Raw genomic sequence first — 22935 nt, 5'->3', positions numbered from 1 at the left:
TTATAAAAGAAAGGATCCTAAATATTCTGTTATATTACATAACAACAGTAGGAGGAATTGACATAACCCTTTTTAGTCATAGACATTTCCTTGGAAACAACAAAGCTTTGCCCAAAGGTTTAAATTCAGATGTATTTTGGTCCGATGACAAATGGTGGAAAGGGAGAGATGAATACTGTGCGGCAGTGAGCTACCTCATGGCAGAGGTCACTGAAACGCTCCAGTGAAGAGATGAAAAGAGATAAACAAACACTAAATTCACAACAGTGTTTCTTCATTATGTAAGTCTGCCACGTGTTAACTGCGCCCATCCAGCTCACTGAGGAGATCCAGATGTGGGCTGTGGGAGAAACCCCAAAACATCCAACCTCTGGCCTGTAGGAGCCCTCAGCAGACGCACATCAGGCCCTCTGACAGGAACAAGCCACAGTTCAATTAGTAGGCAGCTGTGAAAAGGCTCTTAAAAAACAAATATTTGCTGCGCTGAAGGGGCGCAGACAGATGCAGATACTTGATGAAGAAACAAAGTATTCCACTTCTGTTTATGTGATACATGTGACATACACACACACACACACACACACACACACACACACACACACACACAGATAAGGCCCTGCAGTAATTTATTGTTAACCTACAGACATATGGAGCCAGAGTCATGCTTGTCTGAACGCTGTGAAACTCTCCACAATCCTGCTCACCATCCATCTCCCCTCAGCATTTCAAAAACAACACAAACGGCTGTTCAACATCTGTAAAACATTTGTTCTCTCTGAGATAAGATTTCCTCAGTCACTCCGGGTGTATAAAACAAAACAGTCTGGCCAGCGCTCAGAGCTGTGAGGAGCTTGTTGTGGTGCAACACCGAAAACAGTCTCTTTACGGTGGATTTGAAGTGTTTGCCTGAGTATTATGGATACTAGAGGGGTTTGCTTGATGCTCTGCTTTCTCCTGCTGGCACGCTGCACATTCCAGCAGACCTCCTCAAAGAAAAGAAATGGCAAGAAAGGTAGGACTCGATATTAACTTGACACTGGAAATGAAAACACTTCACTTGTTTAGATCCATGAATAACTTTTACAGAACAGCAGTGCTGAAGTACATTATGCTTTAAATCAAATTCAGCATTTCTTGGGCTTTAAACAGACTCTGCAAACAGTGCTGCGATAGAGGAGCTGAAGCAACAGATTAATGACATCGTTCAAGAGCTGAATTTGCTGAAGGAGCAGCAAGCTTTGCAGACAGGTATTTTTCCTGCAAAACTTGTTTCATAAATAACGCACAATTAGATTTTTTTAAAAAAAAATATGTATTTCACATTCAGCATGCCGCATGTGAAACAGGAAAGTCAAGTTGGAGAGGCAGATTCTGCATCATATTTCAAACACCGGTTTAACAGCTTTTCTATGATGGAGACCCAAAAATACACAATAACGCCTGAGCCACGCTGACTTTCACCTAATTTCCCCCTCAGTTTGTCTGCGAGGCACCAAGATCCTCGGCAAGTGTTTCCTGGCTGACCCAGTGAAGAAGACCTTCCATGCGGCCAATGATGACTGCATCGCCAAAGGCGGCAGTCTGGGCACTCCTCTGTCAGGAGACGAGAACGACCAGCTCTACAGCTACGTACGTCAGAGCATCGGCCCCGACGAGCACATCTGGCTGGGCATCAATGACATAGTGACCGACGGCCAGTGGGTGGACCAATCAGGCTCCAACCTGCGCTTCAAGAACTGGGAGACAGAGATCACCCTGCAGCCGGACGGAGGGCGCAGCCAGAACTGTGCCATCCTCTCCACCACAGCCAACGGGAAGTGGTTTGATGAGAGCTGCAAGGCTGAAAAGGCTTCTGTGTGTGAGTTCAACATCGTGTGAGGGCTGCTTTCTGGCATCCCTCCGAGCTAATGAGCATTACATGCTGCTTGTAGAAAAGAATGAAACATGTAGAGTGTCAGGTACATTTATGCAACACATTAAAAACTAGTGTTAGGCATCATTGTTAAGCTTCTCTTGGCCAAGCCATTCAGACGTCAGCTGGCTTCACACAGTGGTCTGAGATACAGTACGACACTGTATAAGCTAAATGCACTGGGACCTGATACTTCACGTATGTTCAGTAAACTCTCAAACGCTCCAGGATATTTTATCACATGTTCATCAAGGTAAACACCACTGGATGGCTTGTCTTCGTTATATGTATTTTCATGTCATTTGCTAATCAATGCAATAAAACTTATTTTTTACTGAAGAGCAATCACCTCGAGGACTTTTTCTGAGGCACTGTCTTTATTTCTAGTTCAGAAAGTCAAGCCATGCTGCTATAAAATGTCAATAAACTTGTCTATTAACCTTCAGACTGAGCTCTTGTTCAAGTCAAAAATTCAGCAGATATAATGCAAAAAAAAAAAAAAAAAAAAGTTTTCTTAAAAAATGCTTATGTAACAACCTATAAAAAATAACTTGGCTGGTACAACTAATACGAACAACTACACAAACTCTCTTTTACCCTTTCTTTTCCTTTTGTTTTAAGTCTTTTTCCTAGTTGATGTCCTTTCAAAATAAGACTCAAAAACACTGTGCAAGGTGTTTCATATCTTATGTGTCATCTGTGTCATCCATGAGGAAATTGGCTGGAGGTTATTTTAAGCAAATGTATATATATGATGCTTTTCACAAACACCACATCAAGGCCAGGACAAGATAAACAGTAGGAGGATGTGCAGCTGTCAATGTGTGCAGTGATCTGCACTTCTTCCCACAAAAAACAGAAAACTTTTCCAATTAAATTAAAATTAATTCAAGAATTTTACTCTCAAACCCTCCGGAGGTTTCCTGGTGTTACTCTTCTGTACATCTGTGCAGGAGAGTCCAGAGTAATGCAATGACCTCTCTCTAACCCTCTAACTAACCCACACCTTTTCATCATCTGGTTTCTGTATTGGCAACTGATAGTTTACCCACCCAAAGCAAGATTACATCAGATCAACATGTGTGGACGTCTCCATGGAAATGCAATGATGTCAGCCACAGCGCGTCTGTAGAGAGCATGTCCTCATCTCAGTCACTTAAACACTCAGTCAGTCAGACTGTAAGGTATTCATGGTCGTATTTTACGTGGCTCTTCACCAAATTAACTCCACATTCAGAGAGCAAAAGGACCCTTTATTTCTTCAGGAATGAGAATGGACTGATGGCAACTTTATCTCTCCCTCTGCAGTTCATTTTCTGAACTGCAACATGGCTTTAGAAGACACACAATTGTCTATTACACAAGTCTGATTGTTAAAACTTGGACAACATTTTCCTCACTAACACTGAAATCAATACCCTCAATAAAGATGTTTACTTTCTGTCTCTGTTAATGTACAAACTGTTCAATTCTACAAAACAAAAGCTGTAACTTAGGACTTGGTTTGTACCATGAGCTGTTAGATCAGATCGTTGTTCCACACCAAACCACTGTCTGTCTTCACAACAACACACAAAGAGATCCTCAGCACTCATCACATTTTTATGTTCAATTACAGGCTTCACACAGCCTCTCTATAAAAAGATACTTGTAATTAATAACAAAATTCAGTCAACCAACAAACATACTGACCTTTCTTTGTGTGATTTCTGCTCCAGGCTGCACAGACATGCGTACAAGGATTTTAGTTTCATGTCATTACAGCCCAGCAGAAAGGGTCTGTCACCCTCAAAACAAATGGTAAAATATGGTTTCTGACTAGTGATTATCATTCATCATGATACACAAGTAAAAAACACACTTAACCAGCAGCAGATCAGTCTTGATATATCTAAAAACAAGGGTCCAAAAAAGACCAAAAGCCCTCATTTCTTATTCCTCCCTGGACCAAAAATGGCTGAAAACAGCTCTAAGATCCTGACCTTTCTGTAAGGCACATTTATGGCGGAATGACACGGTATCTAGAAGTCTCCACAGCAGGTGCAAAAACAGTGATAAAAAACGGAGAGAAATCACTCCGTGCACACAGACGCTGCTGCTGCAATCTCCTGCAATACAGGTCATCATCAGGCCATCATTTTTGATGATGCTATAAAAGTGTATTGCAACAGCAATGGAGTCCTCTCTCACTGATTTAATGACTACAATGAAAAACTCAGCATGTAAACAGCACACGTTTGCTCCTGTATAAACATCCATACTATGTACAAAATATCTCAGATGAAAAAATATTTAACACCTAAAAGAAACATGTCTCTTTGTAGTGGCAAAACTGGTATTAAGAGGAGGAATATGTACTGCTTTCAAAACCAAATGCACCTTCATCTAGATAAAACAAGGTAACTGCTGCAGGCAGGTTTGAACAGGATTATTTTGTGTGCCTGGCTTTGGTGCAAAAATAGCGTTCAAGAGAAAAAAACAAAGGCTTCTTGCACAGGCTGAACATCAGGTAATCACACAGGTGCCAGGGAATGAATATCTCAAAGTTCAAGTAGGTCAAGTGAAAAGCAGAAAGCCGAATCCAATCTTCTCAGTTGCCTCCCTCTGGCTCCAGCCGTGGGCCCAGACTCGGAGAATGTTCCTCTTCACTTTGGCCCTCAGCCTCGTAAATGACATTGTCCACCAGGCGTTGGCCGTGGCTCAGAGGCCTGATGGGAAGTGGAGGAGCTTGTTGAGATGAGACCTGAAATTGCTGCTGAGGCCCAACTTGCACATCATCAACACCAGTGTCTTTACAGACCAGTGGCTTCTGAGAGTCTGTGTGTCCTGTGAAGGGCCGGTATGTATCGAACTCTCCGTAGACGCCGATCTCTCTCCCCTTTCTGAGCAGGTGTGTGTAGACCAGCGTGTCCTCAATGGAGGCATACTCATGATCGCTGTTGTCTTCACGGGTTTCTGGGAGCCCGTTGAGTCCTGGCAGGAAGCTGGTGCCATTTGGATTGTAGATTGACACTTGATGATTGAGCTGCTTCTTCTTCTTCCTGTTTGGCAGGACAGACGAGATGATGAGAGTTTTATATACATCTCTCACAACAACCAGTTGACCAGTTGTGTAAGAAGATATTATGAAGACATTACTTAAGCATCTTCACAATCTTCACAAATAATTTGAAAAGATAAAAAGACTGACTGAAAAAGTAAAAATAATAAAATGTGAAGAACAGAATATAAAGCAGATGCACTCACCTAATCACCACACAGACCACTGCCAGCACAATAGCAAAAATGACCAAGAGAGCAGCAACAACACTCAGGATGGTAGTCAGCAGAAGGTCTACATGAGAGAAAACAACAACAAATGCAGTCTTTCATTGATAGTTTCTGTCATAAGTATACAATCCTTTTAATTAAGCCTAACTTTATATACTTGGCAAAAAGGGGAAAAAAAGGATAATTCTGCTTCTTCAGAATATTTAGGCTTATGTCACTAATGTCACTGTTCAACACACCAGTGTATGCAGCCATAAAACAAGAGTCCACAGCCATGCAAGCAGCTGAGGCTGTACTTTGGCACAGCAATGCCTTGAGCTAAATGCTAATGTCAACATGCTCACAAGGACAATGCTAACACACTAATGTTAAGCAGGTCTAATGCTACTGGTCAGCATCTCAGTTTGGTGTAGCACGCTAACTTTTGCTAATTAGAGCAATCTGGACCAAAGTGGTTTATATATATATACCAGCTGACGTTGTCATCCCTTCATTGGCTAAGTGCTTGTAGCTTTGCCAAACCACCCACTGTTTCACTCAAAAACGCATAATTCACCAAGTAAGATGTGCTCTTACTTATGCTCTTCTGCAGGGTGATCTTGGTGATGACGCTGAACTCTCCTCTCTCAGTCATACAGTTGGACATGTTGAGGTAGAAGCTCTCGGAGACGATGATCTCACTCTCCGCCTCCTCGTCCTCCCTGCGGCTGTAGTCCTCCTCCAGGTAGTCCACTTTCCGCACCTTGATGTTGGTGTGACGGTTGCCGCACTTGGGCTGGCTGAGGTTGGCAAACATCAGGCGAGCCTCCATCCTCGGGGGAACAGAGACGATCCAGGAGACGGTGGAGTAATCCTTCATTCCTACTGGCCAACCAGGAGTAGCCAAAAGGACAGGAGCGTCTCTCTTTGGAGATACAGTGAATATGTATCTTTCTGAATATGAGTTAGAAAGAAAACATTGTTAAATATCCTTGAAAAACATGCATTTATCTTATTCATTTATTTCACTCAATTGAAGTTGCCTGTTACCTGATATCTCCCCTTTCATTCTAGCATCCAGCACATGCTTAACAGATGTCCTTGGTGCTTTGATCCCGATGCTGGACACAGTGACGCTCACGTTGGTGTGGATCTGGACCTTCTGTATGGATCCCTGAGGGCAGAAGTGTCCAACAGCAGTGCCGTCGTCTTCGGCCATTTTGATCATGATGCTCTCATTGCATGGCTGCCCAGGTAGGGACTGCTTGAGGTATCCCATGGGAGAGGTCAGCTCCACGGTGCCCTGCTGAGGTAGACGGAAGGTCCAGGTCACACTGCTCAGATTGGCTGGGAGGCAGGTCGGCATCAAAGGCACCAACAGACGGAGCAGAGTCTTCGGGCAGTCTTTGAGTTGACTACACGCTGACATGAAAGTACAGGTAATTTAAATCAGAAATAAGACTGAATCTCTTTCCAATTGCTGCAGCAATTAAAGGGTAACAAGGGAAGACTGTCTGAACCCTCAAATGTGGATTTACCTATGACTTTGGTGGCGGTGACTCGTACATCTTCAGGAAGGCAGTCCTGGAAAGACAGATCGCTGCTTGATGAGAGCGTGATCTCCTCCTTCAGCACAGAGTTTACTTTCATCTTGCAGTCAGACGCCGGTCTCAACTTCTCAATGTGAAGAGAAAGGCCCTCCATTTTGCGCATGTCCACTTTACACGACACTGCAGAAAACAGTTCAATAAAAATCAGCACTTCTCGTCCTTGTTTCTCTTTCTGTCTCACATACAAATGCAAATGTGTGGGCGCGTACATTCCAGCTGAAATCATAACTCACAACGAACATGCCCGACAAGAATTTCAATTTCAATTTTACTGAGCGCTGAATGTGATTTCCCGATTGTTGAAGGAAGTGTTTCCAGCTGTCATTCGTGACTCAGTGATGAAGCAATCTCAGAGCTCCCCTAACCTGAGGGCTCAGATAAAGCCCACTCTCCACGTCATTCTTTCATTACTCATCCACTCTGAAGCTGTCTTAAAAAGCAGGGTAAAGTCCGTCACACCCCTGACTAATGAATCTGAACCCTTGTTGTAACACCACATGCCGACGGAAAATAAAGATTATTTATATTTAGTAATCACACGCCTGCTACGGCATGTAGAGGAGACATCATTAATCCCCTAAACCATTTTCTGAACAGAGAAAATCTCCACCAACTATGAACAAATGCTCCTGTACAAAAAGACAAGACTGCTTTCATTTATCAATAAGTAAATCGAACAGTTGATTGACACACATTTTATCTGCTGTACTTCTGAAGCAGGATATATTTTTCTTGGTTATCAGGTAAAAATGCCAACATTAGCCTCAACATTTGCAGTTTTAAATGTGGAAAACATCTGTCTCTTTACGTGGTAAATGCTCCACTACCTTCACCAGCTAATCGCTAGCTGTGTCTGTCTGCTGTTTGATGCCGGGTGGGTAATTTAAAATGGAGTTTTAGGTTTTGTCACTAATAACAACACTGATGAGAGCAATGGGAGCGAAGCAAAACAGCAAAGTTGTGGGCTGGAAAACCAAAACAATTAGCTAAAAGATGCTAATCTTCCACTTTGATTGATGACTATGTGAGATGTAGAACATATCATATCATCTTCAGAGGGCCAAATGGTAAAAAGTTCAAACTGTGATGCCTTCAAAGCCAGGCAGCTGTATCAGGTGCAGATGATGTACAAACCTGGTGAACTTGTACTTGAAGAAGTCACCTTGAGGTTTAGGGACAGTCCAGGAGAACCGGCACGTCTGCGGTCCATCTCGCAGTTCCTCAGCGTCAGGGAGAAGTTTCCCTGACTGTGGTCCGGCTGGGGGTCCGTCAGCCTCAGCACCAGAGCCCCTCTCCCACTGCTGTGGTACTCCACTGCCGTGTCCTTCTTCAGACATTGTGGCTGTGAGAGCTTTAACAGCTGAACAGATATTTTGTGTTTGTCCGGGACCTGAAAGTACCACTCCATCACGTCATCATCTGGAAAACTGTCCGGATAGTTTGGAGACAGCAACTCTGAGAACGAGTTCCCTTTTGGTAATGTCAGGGTAATTTTGGCAAGAGCTATGAGAGAAGAAAAGGTACAAACGGTCAAATTATGATGTCTGACACATGAGACACAAGCGAGAGAATTTATTCAGCAAAACTTAAACTAACTCACATTTGATTTCCTCCCCGACTGACACATCAAACTGGCCATTTTGCAGCTTCTGTCCTGCTGGGACGTCCACAGAAAAGCTGCCTTGATTCAGTATCTGAGCACTACTGACAGGTCCCGTTCTGCAGTACTTCCCTACGACCACCTCTCCTGTAGTCTGGAAAACCCGGATGCTGTAGCTGTGACTGTCTGGACATCTTTCCGATGCATTAATCTGCCTTAGACCTGTATTGGTGAAGTCTATTTTGAAAGCTTTCGGCGCAGATGCCTTCAGGTTCCAGGTGAACTTGCGGTTAAAATCCAGCAAAGGGAGCGAGCCGGAGTCGGCCTGGATGATGTGGCTACTGCACGACTTTGGGGTACATTCTGAGAGGAGATATTAAGAAATTAATTCTACAGCAAATAAACCAACCTATCCTGTAGAAGTCCAGCAAGATAATTAGATAACACCTCTTATTTCCCGTCAGAGAGCCAGCAGTGCACTCACCTATGTTTCGCACAGTTTCCACGCTGAATACGTCTTGAGGTCTGGAGCAGTCAAACTCCACCGTGACAGGACCGTTGCTTTTCAGCAGAAGGGATGCATCGCATTGCTGTGAGCGTCCTGCCCCGGTGCACACTTTACAACCCTTCACTTGACTACTACTGATGTTGAGGGTGGTGCCTCTGTCAGGGGTGATGGTGAACTTCTGGACCCCTGGTGAAAAAGAAAAAACACAAAATAAGGAAATATGGGAGACGTGAGTATAAAAAACCCCAAACAGACCCAGTCCTGAATAATATCTAGAAATGGCAAAGTGAAATCACAGTTTGGATGTCAGTGAGTACAAAGAGGGCTTGCTACACATTAAATATAAGCTTTTATTCCCTGTTAGCAAAGTCATAATGACTAACTGTGCTGAGGCAGACCGCTTGGCTTCTCTCCCTCTATGACTAACCAGGCCTGTGCTGAGCAAACAGAGCCATGTTCACACACACAACAACACCTAACGTCAACTCTCTATTGTCTCACATATCCAAGTTCACACTGTGTTAATTCTCTTTCTATACATATCTGTATACGTTTCTGAAGGAGACAAATCAGACACAAGCTGACACATCAGACTAACTCTGGCATCTTTTTCTGTTTAAGTTTTGTCTCCACACTGACACTACAAGGCCCTTATTTCATTTCTGTCCTCATCCTTATCCTGCCTTAGAAACTCATTTACTCTGGCTAAAACTAATCAATACACTCATTAATCGGGTCCCAACAATTCATCAGCAGCCATACTAGTAGTGAACAGCACAACAGTGAACATCTTAGAAATACATCACAGCATAATAATAAGAAAAACGTGATATAATGAGAGAAATCATCAGGATCCTCACCAACATTTCAGAGTCCATCTGTCCTGCTGGTTAATAATTAAGCTGTAACTTACCTGATACAGTGACAGTGATGACTGTGAGAAGTAAAATCTGAACGGAGGCTGTTGATGACAGCATGCTGACCCACAGTGTCCTAAACTTTGATCCTGAGGGAAATCGGTGGAGATCGGCGCATATTTCATTGCTTCTCGTCCGCAGCTGCCGCGACCTTCGTACGCCGCATTTTCCGCCCGTTTACGTGACGCTCAGCTCGGATCTGTTGAGACACAATCCACGGCTCCACTTCCTGTATATGCGAGTGTGTCAGCGCGAGGCACCGTGAGGCACCAGGTACTGTAAAGGCGTGGCCAGGTCGGCCATTTTGACAGGTATACGAGTTTATTCCTGCAATATAACACATTGGATTTAAAAAAAGAAAAAAAGAAAGAAGAAAAAAAAAATATATTAAAAAAAAACTACTGTTGAGATATTTCAAAATATAATAGAAAAATGTTATTTAGATTATAAAATAGCCTTAAATTAAACTTTGTAAAGGTCAAACAAAGCTGATTATAGTATATAAATAGTGCAGTGCCACCGCATGAGATATTATAACACAGGTCAGCATGAACTCACAGCTGAATAGATTCAAGTGCATAAACAGTAAATATTCACCATCTTCATTGAGATCATACACACAGTTGCCAGTTTATTAGGTACACCTACCTAAAAACTAATGCAATACAATGCAAGAGTCCTGCAGCAAATCCTCCCTTCATGAAGGCTATGATGCTCTTTTATTTTATTTCTTTTTTTATTTGTTTGTTGAAACTGTTTTCAGGGAGCCGTTGATTCAACATTAAAGTCATTATGGAGGCTGCACACGGTGCTGTTGAATTGCACTGCACTATACTGAGAGGTGTTTCTGTTATTTTGTCCACCCCACTTCAAACTCTGATGAAGGGAGGATTTTTTGCAGGGCCCATTTATTAAACTGCATTACTTTCAGCTAGGTGTAAACTACCTATAATAAACTGGCAACCAAGCATATTTTCATATAGTAATCTAATGATAAATGGACAGTCGATTAAAAGCTTTTTTTTTAGAGATAAACATCCACTCTGACTGCTTTTTGTGGACAAAAATGTTGACTTCAAGGCTCGCTCAGTCTGAATTTGTCATCATCACAAACTGGTTAGTCAGCTCAGCTGGACACTGTCGACTGGACGAGCCACATAACAAACACCGATACTAGAAAGAGGTACACATTTACACTCATATGTCCTCCTCCTAAGTCTTAAATAAAGGCAGGTTGTATGCCGTAAAGCTTTCTTTAGTTCTGGAGGTGGCAGAGCAATCCATGTGTCCGCAAATATATACAATAATATGGTGCTATATCAACCATTCGTAACACATGAGGAGTAATACTCAAAATCCTCATCTAGACTTCAAATAAAATAAAAAGGAGGGACAGAGAGGTCACCTCACCATGACAGATTTAGCTCAGATTTTTACACAATTTGCAGTATGATGAGCTTTTATAAACTGCTGCACATTAAACTACCCAACAGCATATAAAGTAGCATGAACTGAACCAGCTACAACATTAAAATTCTGCTCAATATGAGTACATTTACCTCAATACTAAAGCACTGGTGATAATTCTACGTCTTCACTAAACAAAGAGACACAAATTGAAGTAAGCTAAATGTATTATGTAAATATAATTAAAGTTGTATTAAGTCAAGCATTTATACAATGTGCTGAGATAATAAAAATCTCTGAGTGAACCCTCGATTTTTGGAACAAGGGTGTCACACGAGACATTTGCTGCATTTAGTTACATTTACAGTTTACTTAATAACAACCTGAACATAATCAGTGATGGATGCAGATGAGGTCATAACACATGATCATATATTCAACGTTATGATCATTTTGGAGGCTGGAGTTTTTATTGTGTTATATACTGACTGGGTCTGACTGTCCATCAAATAATTCTGAATGATAGGGTGGAAGGCAAATAACATAAACATCTCTCTGTATATAAACAGCACCGCAAACCACACCCTCCAAGATGATCATACAGTTGAATCAACACCTCTGTAGTATATCCTTCATGAAGGGAGGATTTGTTGCAGGACTATTGCATTAGACTGCATTAATTTTAACTAAGTGCGCTTAATAACCTGGCAGCTGACTTTGACAGTGTTGGCTCAGAGCCTTTCCACTCAACACTGTGTTCCTTTGAAATAAGGCCGAAGCAAACTGATTTAGCCTACAGAGAACAGGTCGGACAGACTCTGAGTTATAGCCTAATCAATTTTATTTTCATTTAAACCGCTGGAACATGAATACAAATAAGCACGCATATTGAACTTGACATTATAAATCTAACAATATAAATATTGAATCCCTCTCAGTCAGTCATAAACAACATCTACTTGTCAGAATGTATTGGAAAAAACTATTACATTTACTTTGAACATGACCATAGGTTATATATTTGACAGCACACTTTAAAGTTTAGTTTTCAGTGCAAAAGTCCTACACACGGGATAAGGCAAAAAACTTTCTAGAAAGATTAAAAACTATACAAACACTGTTTAAAGAGAAAAGTCTGCACAGTTTACGCTGACATAATCTATAGGAAGGCCTACAAGGGTATACAAAACACATTGGTGTTGGTCCCAGTATAGATTACTATTGGCTAGTATAATCCATCATACTTTACCTTGGTTGTCCTAATGAGGAGGAGGTCTAATAAGGGTTAAAGAACACCCAAAACTAAAGCATTTGATCAAAAAGTTCCCCAAAGCTCCGCACTCATTCATTCAGGTGAACAGTTGAATGGCTACAATTATAGTATAGGCAGCACAGGCTAATTATAACAAGGATTATTTCAATTATCTCGGTCTCCTCTGCTCCATCCCATTAGGCAGAAATCCTGCAATGATCGGGACCGGCCATATGAGAGCAGCAACACTCCACACAATGATGACCAAAGTCATGAAACAAGCCACAAGTGTCGACTCGATGGGCTTTCTGTTCAGCCTCCAACTTTTGTCCCCCTTCAGCTCGTCAAGGCTGAAATCCACGCAGCAGAAAGTGACCTGGTCCCCGGTCTGCTGGCCCCGCGACCTGCCCTGACCAAACCTCCGGTACCGGGACATCCCGCAGCCCACGCACAGCCGCAACTCCTGCTGACCCCCGGTGACCCCCAGGTGCTCGATTACCACGGGCGAGATGGCCCGGTTGAAAGACGCGGAGAAAAAAGCCCTTCCGTGGTTGTTGGTGGTGTAGATGAGCACGTCACACTGGAAGCCGAAGCTGCTGTCCCAGCGGGCCACCAGCGAGGTGGGCAGCAGTCTCTGGACGCTCACGTTGCACTGGGACAGAGTCTGCAGGGAGGAGGCGTCGGGCGAGGCTTCGCTCTCCTCCACAGACCTCTTGGAGAAGCGCACATCCACCTCTAGGTTGGCCAGGAACCTGTTGGAGGAGTTGATGGGCGGCAGGAGGAGGTCTTCGTCGCTCCAGCCTTGGCATCGCTGGAGAAGTCCGGCCACCGCTGTCAGAGCCAGCAGGAGGGTCGGGGAGTCGTTCAGCATGGCACAGGGCGCGTCTCTCCTGCTCGCATGGTGCTGTGACGATCCGCAGGCGACGGACGAGACGTGCAATGTTTGAAAATGCCACTCGCCGCTGATTTTTAAAAACGCAGCTCCCGATAGAGAGATTCAATTCCCTGCCCGACTGGTATAAATGGAAACGTCCAACGCCTGTCAGATGCGCGCATCCCCCCTCCCTTTGGATGTTTCCCTTCTGACTTGTTCTCCAAATGTGCCCTGCAATCGCTTTACAGGAGGAGCAGGCAGAGCAGCACTGTGCGCCGCCTTCATCACAGCTCCGAGCTTCACTCCCCCTCTGTCACTTCAGGTGTGAGCGCCGAGCACGGAAACACAGAGGAGTGGTGAGCGGGAGAGCCTCCAGTGCGCAGGGACAGGAGCGCCGAGTTCATCACACATCTTCCAATCAACAGTCCACAGCACACACACCTTACACACACACACACACACACACACACACACACACACACACACACACACACACACACACACACACAGGCTCAATGAAAGTTTCTCGGTGAGAGGAAATGAAATGATTTGACAATAAAAAATCCACTGTTAGGCTGGCTCTCTCTGCTGATCTGTGAGGCTGACTTCTCTCTGGCCTGACAGAAGACTCAGTGAGGCGAACAAATACAAGTGGCACCCTGTGTTCAGACTGCAGAGAACAACCTGTGGCACCAACATGTTCATTAAGGGTGTCCTCACACTGCTGTTTGAGACATGACCATCACTGAGTTAAGTTACCGTCTCAGGAGATGGTAACTAGACACGATATTTGATTTTTATACATGCAACTGATTCAATTTTCTGTAATAAATTCTTTGAAGGTCGAAATGCTGCTACCTTCTCTACACTGCCAGGAATAGACTATCTATCCATATTTATTTTGCTGGCTTAAAAATAGTCAAATTCAAATATGGCAATCACCCACCAATCAAATGTGTGTTTCTAAAACTCCAAATGGCATAGAAAACATAGGCTACAGAGGACTTGAGCTCAGTGTCTATGGTGAGTGTGTCTGCCCTGGATATGAGCTACAAAGAAAGACACTTTTTACATATTGTATATCTAAATTTCTGTTTCATTTTAATTAAACTTTAATGTCCCTAAAGGCCGCAGTAAGCTGAGAATCATGAGGGGATTTCAGTTGACAAAGGTTACATCAGTGATTGAGCCAAAAGGTCAGAAGTTAATCTACATCGCATGCGGGGAAGATTAACTTTTGAACCTTTATGTAACCATTCACAGAGCTCAGCATAAATAACGGCCACTGAGTGTGGCAGCCCCGCTGGAACAGCAGGGGCTGTCCAGTGCTTTGCTCAAAAGCACCTCAGCAGTGCCGCGCTCTCACTTCCCCACCAAGGTTTGGCCTACGTGCCCAAACTCCATCCAAAACACAGCCCTTCAGTAGTTAAGATATGAGAATAGTCTGAAAATGTAATCCTTTGAAAGACTCCTGTAAGTCCAAAGTGTTTCCCTCCGTTCAGAGAAAGAACAATCCTCATCAGGAACCTGACGTTGTCACAGCTCGCAGTCACAAACAGCTTTCTGTGCTCAATCTGCATCAATGCACAAGTGCAAGGACGTCTCTCATATAAAAAGTCATTCATTACTTGTATTTTTTCATTCAGTCATGAAATCAACTCTTCTGCGTGCTGGTATACACCACTGGTTACTATGGTTACCTATAGTGAAGCCCTGTAGGTAAACAGAACAGACTGTTTCCTCTTTAATTGTTATTCAAATGCAGCATCACAACAAAGCGCGTGTAAACGTCAGAGCTCCATGAAACTCGTGACGAGTTCATGACTGTCAACTCATATCACTTATTTTTTTCTCCACACTGAAGATCACCAGGTCAACAACAAATGGTTGTTTTGACCCAGTGTGCGTGGTACATTCATATTACTGATGGGTTCATGGATGAAAACAGCCCGTATGTTTGGTTATGGTGGTTGACTGCCAATGGGTTCTGTGTAAAGTTAACCCATTGATGCTCAGATATCACTCACATAATACAATAGATAAAAAAACTCATAAAATAAGAGCACAAAAAGTGTATTATGTGTTTTTATTTCTTATAAGCTGATTTGTATATGTGAAAACATCTGAGGTAAACCCAACAGTCTGAAATCCGTCTGCTTGTTTGTTCATCTGTTCTCTGCTCTGAGAGCTGTCTGCGTGTTGGTGTTTGTTTCTCTCGGCCATATTGTGCACTCTAGGGCAGCCAGACACATCAATAAACATGTGCTGCAGCAGCAGGGGTTTGTACACAGTGAGTATCACCTGGCTGCTGTATCTGATGCTGAAGAGGACACAATCACCTCCCCTCCCGTATCCCCCCCTCCCGTATCCCCCCCTCCCGTATCCTCCCCTCTTTGTGTTTTGGATCCAACGCTTAATCACAAACAGCAAATCTGATTACAGTTACAGCTCAGGACACGGCTGCAGTTAATCTCAATTTTGGGGAGTTGTAATAAAAATTTAAATATTAGGACTAGTGGTTGAACACCTGGTCCAGTTTGGCAAGGAGGGTTTTTCAAGCTGTGGTCACTGCGAGCCAGTGTTGGCCCAATTAACAGTGAGCTCAGAGTCAACCCTGTTTCCTAAAAAACTATGTTTATGGTCTGTGATCAGAACAGAAACTGCACAGGACTGCACACACACACACTGTCAAGTCTATAACTCCTGGTGCTGACGCATTTGTTCGATCATATTTAATCCTATTACTGGAGATACCATCTCTAAATATATCCATGTGTTATAATGTGTTGTATCTCTGCCTGTAATTGGTGTGTTGGTTTGATCTACAGAGCTGATATTTCACTTTTTGTGCTTTATACATGCATACCAATGTTCGCAAAATTGCACAAAATGTGCTCTTGGCCTCACCTTGTGCAAAATATTAGTTACACCCTCTAATATAGTACAATTGTAACAAAACAAACGTATTTACTGCAAGGCTATTATATTCCTTTTATATCATGCATGTATGGCCTTTACTGTGTCCCCTCGTCATAGAAAATCACGCCCACTTGCCAATCACTTAACTGCCCATGCATCTTACTTCTGGTTACCACTTTTTGGACGCTGATATGGCTTTTAAATAGGAAATAATTATGCCTTTTTGCCAGTATACTCTTCCTAACAATGTCTACATAATGCATCAGAAGAGATAATAAGCTATTGACAGAACTGAGTCATTGACCAGAGGCAAAAGCGTGATGAATTATTCTCTTTCATCTTTGCAGGCTTGGAAATACGAATGCCACTTGTATGAATTGTTTTTCTTCTGTGCTGTTTAAATGGTGTAACCTGCTCTCAAGGCCTGCCTCTATGTATTTGATGTGAGGGCCAGCTGAAGTGAAAGACGCTTTGGCCTCAATTTGCACCTGAAAGCTCTCGTCCTTGTTTTATTACAACATTGTGTTCTGCTCAACATTTTTCCTTTAAAACAATCATGTTTGCTTCTCTTTCTGCACACTCAGACATCTCTCTGGTGCTCACAAACACTCCCACACATTTCCAAATGCTGGTCCCTTCGCATCAGATATGCTCTAGACAATGTAGTGGTGAGCAAGAAAATGTAAATGACTTTCTTGTTCATTAATTATGCTATAAAAATGTAAATTGCCTTGGTGACAAAAATGCAAATGGGACTAAGATAAAAGTCTCCCCTGCCAAAGGAGAATGTATGAAAGATTTATTTGCTCAAAATGTGGCTCTTTATTCAGGACAGCAAAAGGAGGACCTGTTAGTGGCTCCTGGCTGGCCTTCAGCAGCTCTGTGCTGGATCTGACACCATTAGTCCGACCCAACAGCTCACACAGACAACCGGCTAAATTAGAAGTTGAGGATTTGCTACGTGCATCCTCATTGCCACAATGTTCAAGCTCCTCTTTTACATCTGAGGCTGGTGAATCCCCTGTCTGTCTCCAGCAGTCATACCACCAATCACTGCTAGGACTCATCACCACGGCAACAAAACGGCGGTTTCCCTAGAAGTGGAGGAGCAGTGGGGCGTCAAGGAAATATCGGGTCTGTGTTGTTGACAGTAACAATAATACTAATATCATCATCATCATCGTTACTGTTGTCATGTTTGGTGTCAGTGCGAAGAACATTGCAAGAGATCAGAACAGGCGCAAACACTCGTAATGATGTTGTGTTCAGGTCCTGTCTATCAAAAACAAACCACAGGGCAGCCGCTCCCTCTGTCACAGTGTATCACACAGCCACGGCGCTGAGTTTCTTCCTCTCTCATTTCTCCTCTGAAGAAACCAGGAACCTGCTCATGTGGGAAAAGCTGGAGGTCTGCAGAGCAGGAGACAAACCCTGAAATCTCCACAGCGCTGTGGCACAGCAAGGTGGACAGACGTGACGTCAAATTCAGGCTTTGAAGTCAGTATGGCAAACATTTTAAAGAAGGGCTCATCAGCACCTACAAATTAAATCATATATTACTCACAAACAGTGGCGGATGAAGAATTCAGCTCAAAGGGGAGTTTTACACATGAAGTGCAGTTGACTCATCAGGAGGAGCGCTGTACTACAGGACTCATCAGGAGGAGCACTGTACGACTGCACCATGCCCTCTGCAGCTCTAAAAAGAGGTTTCTGGGGCGCCCCAGTTGCTCACCTGCTGGAGCATGTACCATGTATCAAGGCTGACTCCTGACTGCATTGGCCCATGTTTGAGGCCGTCTGCTGCATGTCGTACCCCCCTCTCCCTCCCCTGCCCCCTCTGACTCTCTCCACTGTCACTATGACAAATAAAGCAGAAATGCCAAAAAAAAATAACATTAAAAATGTTTCTGATGCTTCTCATTAAAAAGGTCTGAGTAGGATTAACTTGAACATTTTTAACAGAAAGCCTGTGCTATGACTTTGCCACATGGACTTTGAAAGACGTGGGTATTTGCCAGGTAAGCAGGGTCTAACAAAAGATGCTGCTGAGCTGCATTATGGGAATTGTAGGATCCAATGTTGTCACAATACCAGAATTTTAAAGTACCATACAATAGCAGTACAAAAAAAAATAATACTCGATACCTCCTTTGAAAAAGAAAAAATCACTAATTACACAAATAAGCCAATTTTTCTTCTTCTCTTAAATGAACAATCTGCACAAAGTGCTGGCACAGAAAGAGTCAAACACATTTTGTTTGTGATGATGCTGTAAGTTGTTCTTAAATGTTTTCCCTTACAGGCCGACATTCTTCATTTCATTATTGATCAATTGTAAATCTTTTATTTTTACCGTTTTGGTACTTTCAATACCATTGAATGTCCACTCAATGGTGATTGTTTTGTTTTAAACGGCGGAATTGAAAAAGTATCCAAGTAAGGATACTTTTGACAACTTTAGCAGATCCAGAATTTCTGTGAGTCAGGACTGGCCTCGGTTTATTGAAGTGCAATGCTAAATCACTTGAGTTCCCTCCTGTGAGTAAAGTAAGCAAAATTACACTGTGAAACTACTTAACTGAAAATACACTGAAGCAAAACTATAGACCTATTATAAGCATGATGTACCATAGTGTTAAAAACTTAAAAACAAGTAAAGACAGTAATCTATTATGTATTATGTGTTCTTACAGAGCGCAACATTGCATTACTGGATTATAATCACTCATTTTGAATTTAAATACTGACCACTACTGAGTGGCTTAATTCATGACAGCGCATCAATAATTAAAGGTGAAAAGTATCCACTAAACTTGACTGTTGTTAATGTGTATATGTACCCAGGACCCCACGGAAAGCAGTGTTGATACTGTGAGTTGAGGTAAGCTGTATGAACTTGAAATGCCTGTAAATAAATTTAGTGTATTATAAAATCCAGTGCTGACTCTTGAAATGTCGTGAAGGAGAAACTTAAAGTATAGCACAAATTGGAAACACTCAGCTTGATTGCAAGTACCTCAGAATTGTGCTTTGGTACTTTGCTGTACTGGACAAAATGTACTGTAATGTTACTTGTTATTTTGTCCTCATACGATTTACTCTTATACTATAAAGTTACCCCGTCTGTCTTAATGTTAACCTTAATGTGACAGCAATTAAAACACTGACGAAGACATGCAGAAATACATTTTTTACCTGAGGACATAACAAAACGACGGTTTAAAAATCAGCGTATTCAAATCTTAATAAGATTTCCGCCTGACTCTCCCTTGCAGCCGGTCTGAGTGCATCTAGGAGACCGCAGAGGGATCTGCAGATCTGAGGAGTTGTACACTAATTAGTAACATTAATTGCCAAGGAGCTGCTCTGAAATCAGGCAAAGTGGATGGGCAGCTAGAGAGAAATGTGTATTTTTGTAGAACAGCTTGTCTGGTGAGTGAAAGTCATGCAGCAGTGTGAGAAAATGAGAACAGGGTGGAGAGTGATGCTGCCAGACTCTTCTTCAACAGATTCTTTAAGATCTCATTCCAAACCTCCTCATCTCCTCTGTGCCGTCATGTTTCTCCCTGAGGCCTTTGTCCTCCATGAGTACAGATAAGTGAAGGACACATGGTGCTGTCAATATGAAATAGGCCCTGGAAATAACATCACACTTATCAGGCTTCTGAGCCACGGTCAGAGGCATACAGAGACCCATCAGCCTGCTCCTCGCCGCTCTCCGGGAGCTGAGATGGTGTGAGATTGCCTCTCTGTGGCACCAGCGGCCTACTTCTCATCGAAGCAGATGTGGATTGCGAATCACACGTCCATCCGCGAAAAGGTCACCTTGGACAGGTGAAGACAAGTCAGCCCCCTCCACCCCCGCCCCTCATCTGCTTTCTACCCGACGCTTTGCTGCTCCGGCTGCTCTGTGTGGTCGTTTGTCATCTGGTTCTCTGCTGGTGAAATGCAATCGTCCTCCGAAACAGGGAGAGAGGTGGTGATTACCATGGGTTGTTTGTCATGGTGGGAACGGCGAGGTGGATGTGGGTGGAAAAGAAGGATGATTGGTTGCTTTCAAAAGTGATTTGTTTGAAAAACAACAGAGGCTGCTCGTACCTGGGACTCAAAGGCGATGCAGCAGTCCAAAAACGCACCACTTTAATGCAACCGAAAATAAACGAGGAAAAGACTTAAAGACTAAACTGAGGAACGGTGCCATGCAGTTTTTTTAATGTTAATTATAGTAAAATTTCGAGAGGTGGAACACTGAGACAAAGCTGGCAACTAGAAAGAGGATGAGACTTTCATAGAACTGAGTCCACGTTTTATTTCGGTGTTTTGTTTCTTCACAGATTCCCGGCAATAAACTGGCTTTGGTCACTCAGACGCTCCCTGAGGACACAGAGCCTCCATCTGCTCCTCTTATATGATACCCATCATTTCTCCTTATACGTCACGTTGTTAGAGGAGCATTATTTTAAAAAACTGTTGAAATGGAGAAGACCTCGTAGCATCTGATGAGGAGAGAACTGTTTTTTATATCATGTTATTGCTTAAAGACCTTGAAAACATATTTTATTCGGCGGTATTTGTTACATACATAACATATTTGTTCTGTGCAGAGAAAATGGAAAACTTGTCATGTTTAGAGAGCGGCATCTATCTTCTCTTCTAGAGTTCATTCTCACTCAGAATGAATGTATGTGCAGTGTTTTGTACCTATCAGTCAACAGAGAATATGCTATAAATTTGACAATGTGAATTAGGAAGTTTTGAACCTTTTCTGTATGATCAAATGAGTTAAAGTAACTTCAGTCATACTCCCAGCGTCCTCCCCAGTCCACTGCTTTAGATCTGGTCAGGTTCAAACAGTTTTATTGACTCTGCACATGAAAGCACTTCAGTGAAGGTTGACCATAAAAAGTGACCTTCAGGCTAACCTTCTTTTGCCTTTTGTAAACCTTTTCATCCATCATGTGGGTATAACTGTGCTCTCCACACCACTGGGAATGAGGGCGTACCCTCAGTGATTCGTCGAGACTTTAAATAATGGTTGAATGAATGTAAAACAAAGTAATTGTTAATACATGTTAGAAGGGAGCGTCAAAATCAAATTGAGCCGGAGGAGCATCTTTCCTGAATTTGTCCGTGTTCTTTGTCAGGATTTCAGCAGGAATTTCAATTCTGAACAAATAATAAACCACCATTCACTAGCACCCGCAGTCCTCCATGAAATACTGTAAGCATGAGAGGGCGAGTATCAGAGTCATTCATCAGGGAGCCTCCCTCTGTATCTGCACACTGATCTTTGGCTGTGTGAGAAGAGTTAGTGTCTCAACTGTGTCAAAAACCCATTTCCCTCTCTCATTCCTCCTCTCCAGCCACATCCTGTTGTGCCCTGAGCGGAGGCGCCCATTTAACTCTGATATACGACAGCAGGCCGGAGCAGAGCCCCAGGTTTAGCTCTCTGACGTCAGGCTGAGGAACTCTCTCAATCTCCTGCTAATGATACCCCACCCTCCATTTTCTCTTCCTCGGCTGGCTCTGACTTCTTCCCTCCTTCACTGCTTGTGTCTGCACATCAGTTCAAAGGTGAGAGCCACAGGGAGAGCTCATAGAAAAGAGTCTGTGATGAGACACTGCCTCCTTCTCCTCGTCTTCCTTCTCAGAGCCTCTGAATTCTGTGATGAAGATGAGAGTGAGTGTTTTCGAAGTCAGCAATCACTGTATGCTGGAAGTTGACATCAAAAACATAGAAACAGAAATGATGTCTAATCAAAGCCCCTCCTTGGGACACTTGTAATGCTGCAGGCATTAAATTTCTGTCATTAAATTATGTCGGTCGTATTTTATGTAATATGCCCTGATGTGATTTGAGTTGATTTTCTTTCATAGATGCAAGAATAAAATAATGCACATTTGATCCCAGAAGATAAAAGAAAGTTAAAAATCTCTTTATCTTAAAAACTGGGGTGACATCACTCATATTATGTCACCTAATATAAATGACACCAAGAATCAGGATTTTTGACACCCTGGCAATACAGATGCTTTTGAAATTAACTAATCAATAAAACATCAGTTCGTAATGCACTTAGAATTACTAAAGGTAATATATAAACCAGTGAACCTTTTAAGTGGCACCATTCAATAGAATTACAGTTAAAACTGAGACTGACATTTGTTCTGTAAAATATGCATATTGGGGTTATTTCAACGGGAGAAAACAGTTTTCTCTACCTGGAGCAGTAATTTTAGGCTACTGAAATAATAATAATAATAAAAAAAACAATAATTTGATTTTTTAATGAAAAATGGAGAAATAATAATAAGAGGAGGAGATTAGAGGGTTGCTAAGGTAACAGGCAGAGCCATCACTCATTGAAATCACTGAAATAAACTGTGAAGCTCTGGTAATCAGACAAAATGCACACATACACACACACACACACACACGCACACACACACACACACACACACACACTCTCTCTCTCTCTCTCTCTCTCTCTCTCTCTCTCTCTCTCTCTGTGTGTGTGTGTGTGTGTGTGTGTGTGTGTGTGTGTGTGTGTGTTAAATGGCAGAAGAGTGCGGAATAAGTTTGAATGAAAAGTATCTTATAAAATAAATAGACTGTAAGTGGAAAGTGATTACCGGAGCCCTCACATAAAATTTGTCGTTGTCGACGTACACGTTGTTGATAAA

The 22935-nt window shown here is 42.6% G+C and overlaps 3 protein-coding genes across 3 annotated transcripts; 1 reads left to right on the top strand and 2 right to left on the bottom strand.

Moving 5' to 3' along the window:
- Positions 1-15: 15 nt before the first annotated feature.
- On the top strand, positions 16-2251 carry clec3ba (C-type lectin domain family 3, member Ba). Its single transcript, XM_076736770.1, has 3 exons — positions 16-1012; positions 1150-1248; positions 1478-2251. The coding sequence occupies exons 1-3, from the start codon at positions 916-918 to the stop codon at positions 1876-1878; spliced, it is 597 nt and encodes a 198-aa protein (XP_076592885.1). The 5' UTR covers positions 16-915; the 3' UTR covers positions 1879-2251.
- Positions 2252-2272: 21 nt separating this feature from the next.
- cdcp1a (CUB domain containing protein 1a) lies at positions 2273-10683 on the bottom strand. Its single transcript, XM_076736764.1, has 9 exons — positions 9793-10683; positions 8856-9065; positions 8372-8734; positions 7906-8274; positions 6700-6891; positions 6212-6583; positions 5759-6115; positions 5159-5246; positions 2273-4953 (listed from the first exon to the last, which is right to left on the bottom strand). The coding sequence occupies exons 1-9, from the start codon at positions 9854-9856 to the stop codon at positions 4503-4505; spliced, it is 2466 nt and encodes an 821-aa protein (XP_076592879.1). The 5' UTR covers positions 9857-10683; the 3' UTR covers positions 2273-4502.
- Positions 10684-12026: 1343 nt separating this feature from the next.
- On the bottom strand, positions 12027-13692 carry tmem158 (transmembrane protein 158). Its single transcript, XM_076736769.1, has one exon. It carries the CDS (start codon positions 13324-13326, stop codon positions 12625-12627), a length of 702 nt encoding a protein of 233 aa, XP_076592884.1. The 5' UTR covers positions 13327-13692; the 3' UTR covers positions 12027-12624.
- Between the last annotated feature and the right edge of the window lie 9243 nt (positions 13693-22935).

The sequence above is a fragment of the Chaetodon auriga genome, chromosome 8 (assembly GCF_051107435.1).
Source record: "Chaetodon auriga isolate fChaAug3 chromosome 8, fChaAug3.hap1, whole genome shotgun sequence".
Classification (NCBI taxonomy): Eukaryota; Metazoa; Chordata; class Actinopteri; order Chaetodontiformes; family Chaetodontidae; genus Chaetodon; species Chaetodon auriga.
The sequence above is the reverse complement of the archived record's forward strand: the minus strand, read 5'-3'. Positions and strand labels throughout refer to the sequence as shown.

Excerpts from the sequence above, each read along its gene's own strand:
- tmem158 (XM_076736769.1), bottom strand. The coding sequence starts at position 13,326 with ATGCTGAACGACTCCCCGACCCTCCTGCTGGCTCTGACAGCGGTGGCC.
- cdcp1a (XM_076736764.1), bottom strand. The coding sequence starts at position 9,856 with ATGCTGTCATCAACAGCCTCCGTTCAGATTTTACTTCTCACAGTCATC. Across the intron at positions 9,066-9,792 it reads CATCACTGTCACTGTATCAG|GGGTCCAGAAGTTCACCATC; the intron begins GTAAGTTACAGC and ends CTTTTTCACCAG. Across the intron at positions 6,892-7,905 it reads TTCAAGTACAAGTTCACCAG|TGTCGTGTAAAGTGGACATG; the intron begins GTTTGTACATCA and ends TGTTTTCTGCAG.
- clec3ba (XM_076736770.1), top strand. The coding sequence starts at position 916 with ATGGATACTAGAGGGGTTTGCTTGATGCTCTGCTTTCTCCTGCTGGCA. Across the intron at positions 1,013-1,149 it reads GAAAAGAAATGGCAAGAAAG|ACTCTGCAAACAGTGCTGCG; the intron begins GTAGGACTCGAT and ends GGCTTTAAACAG. Across the intron at positions 1,249-1,477 it reads GCAGCAAGCTTTGCAGACAG|TTTGTCTGCGAGGCACCAAG; the intron begins GTATTTTTCCTG and ends TTTCCCCCTCAG.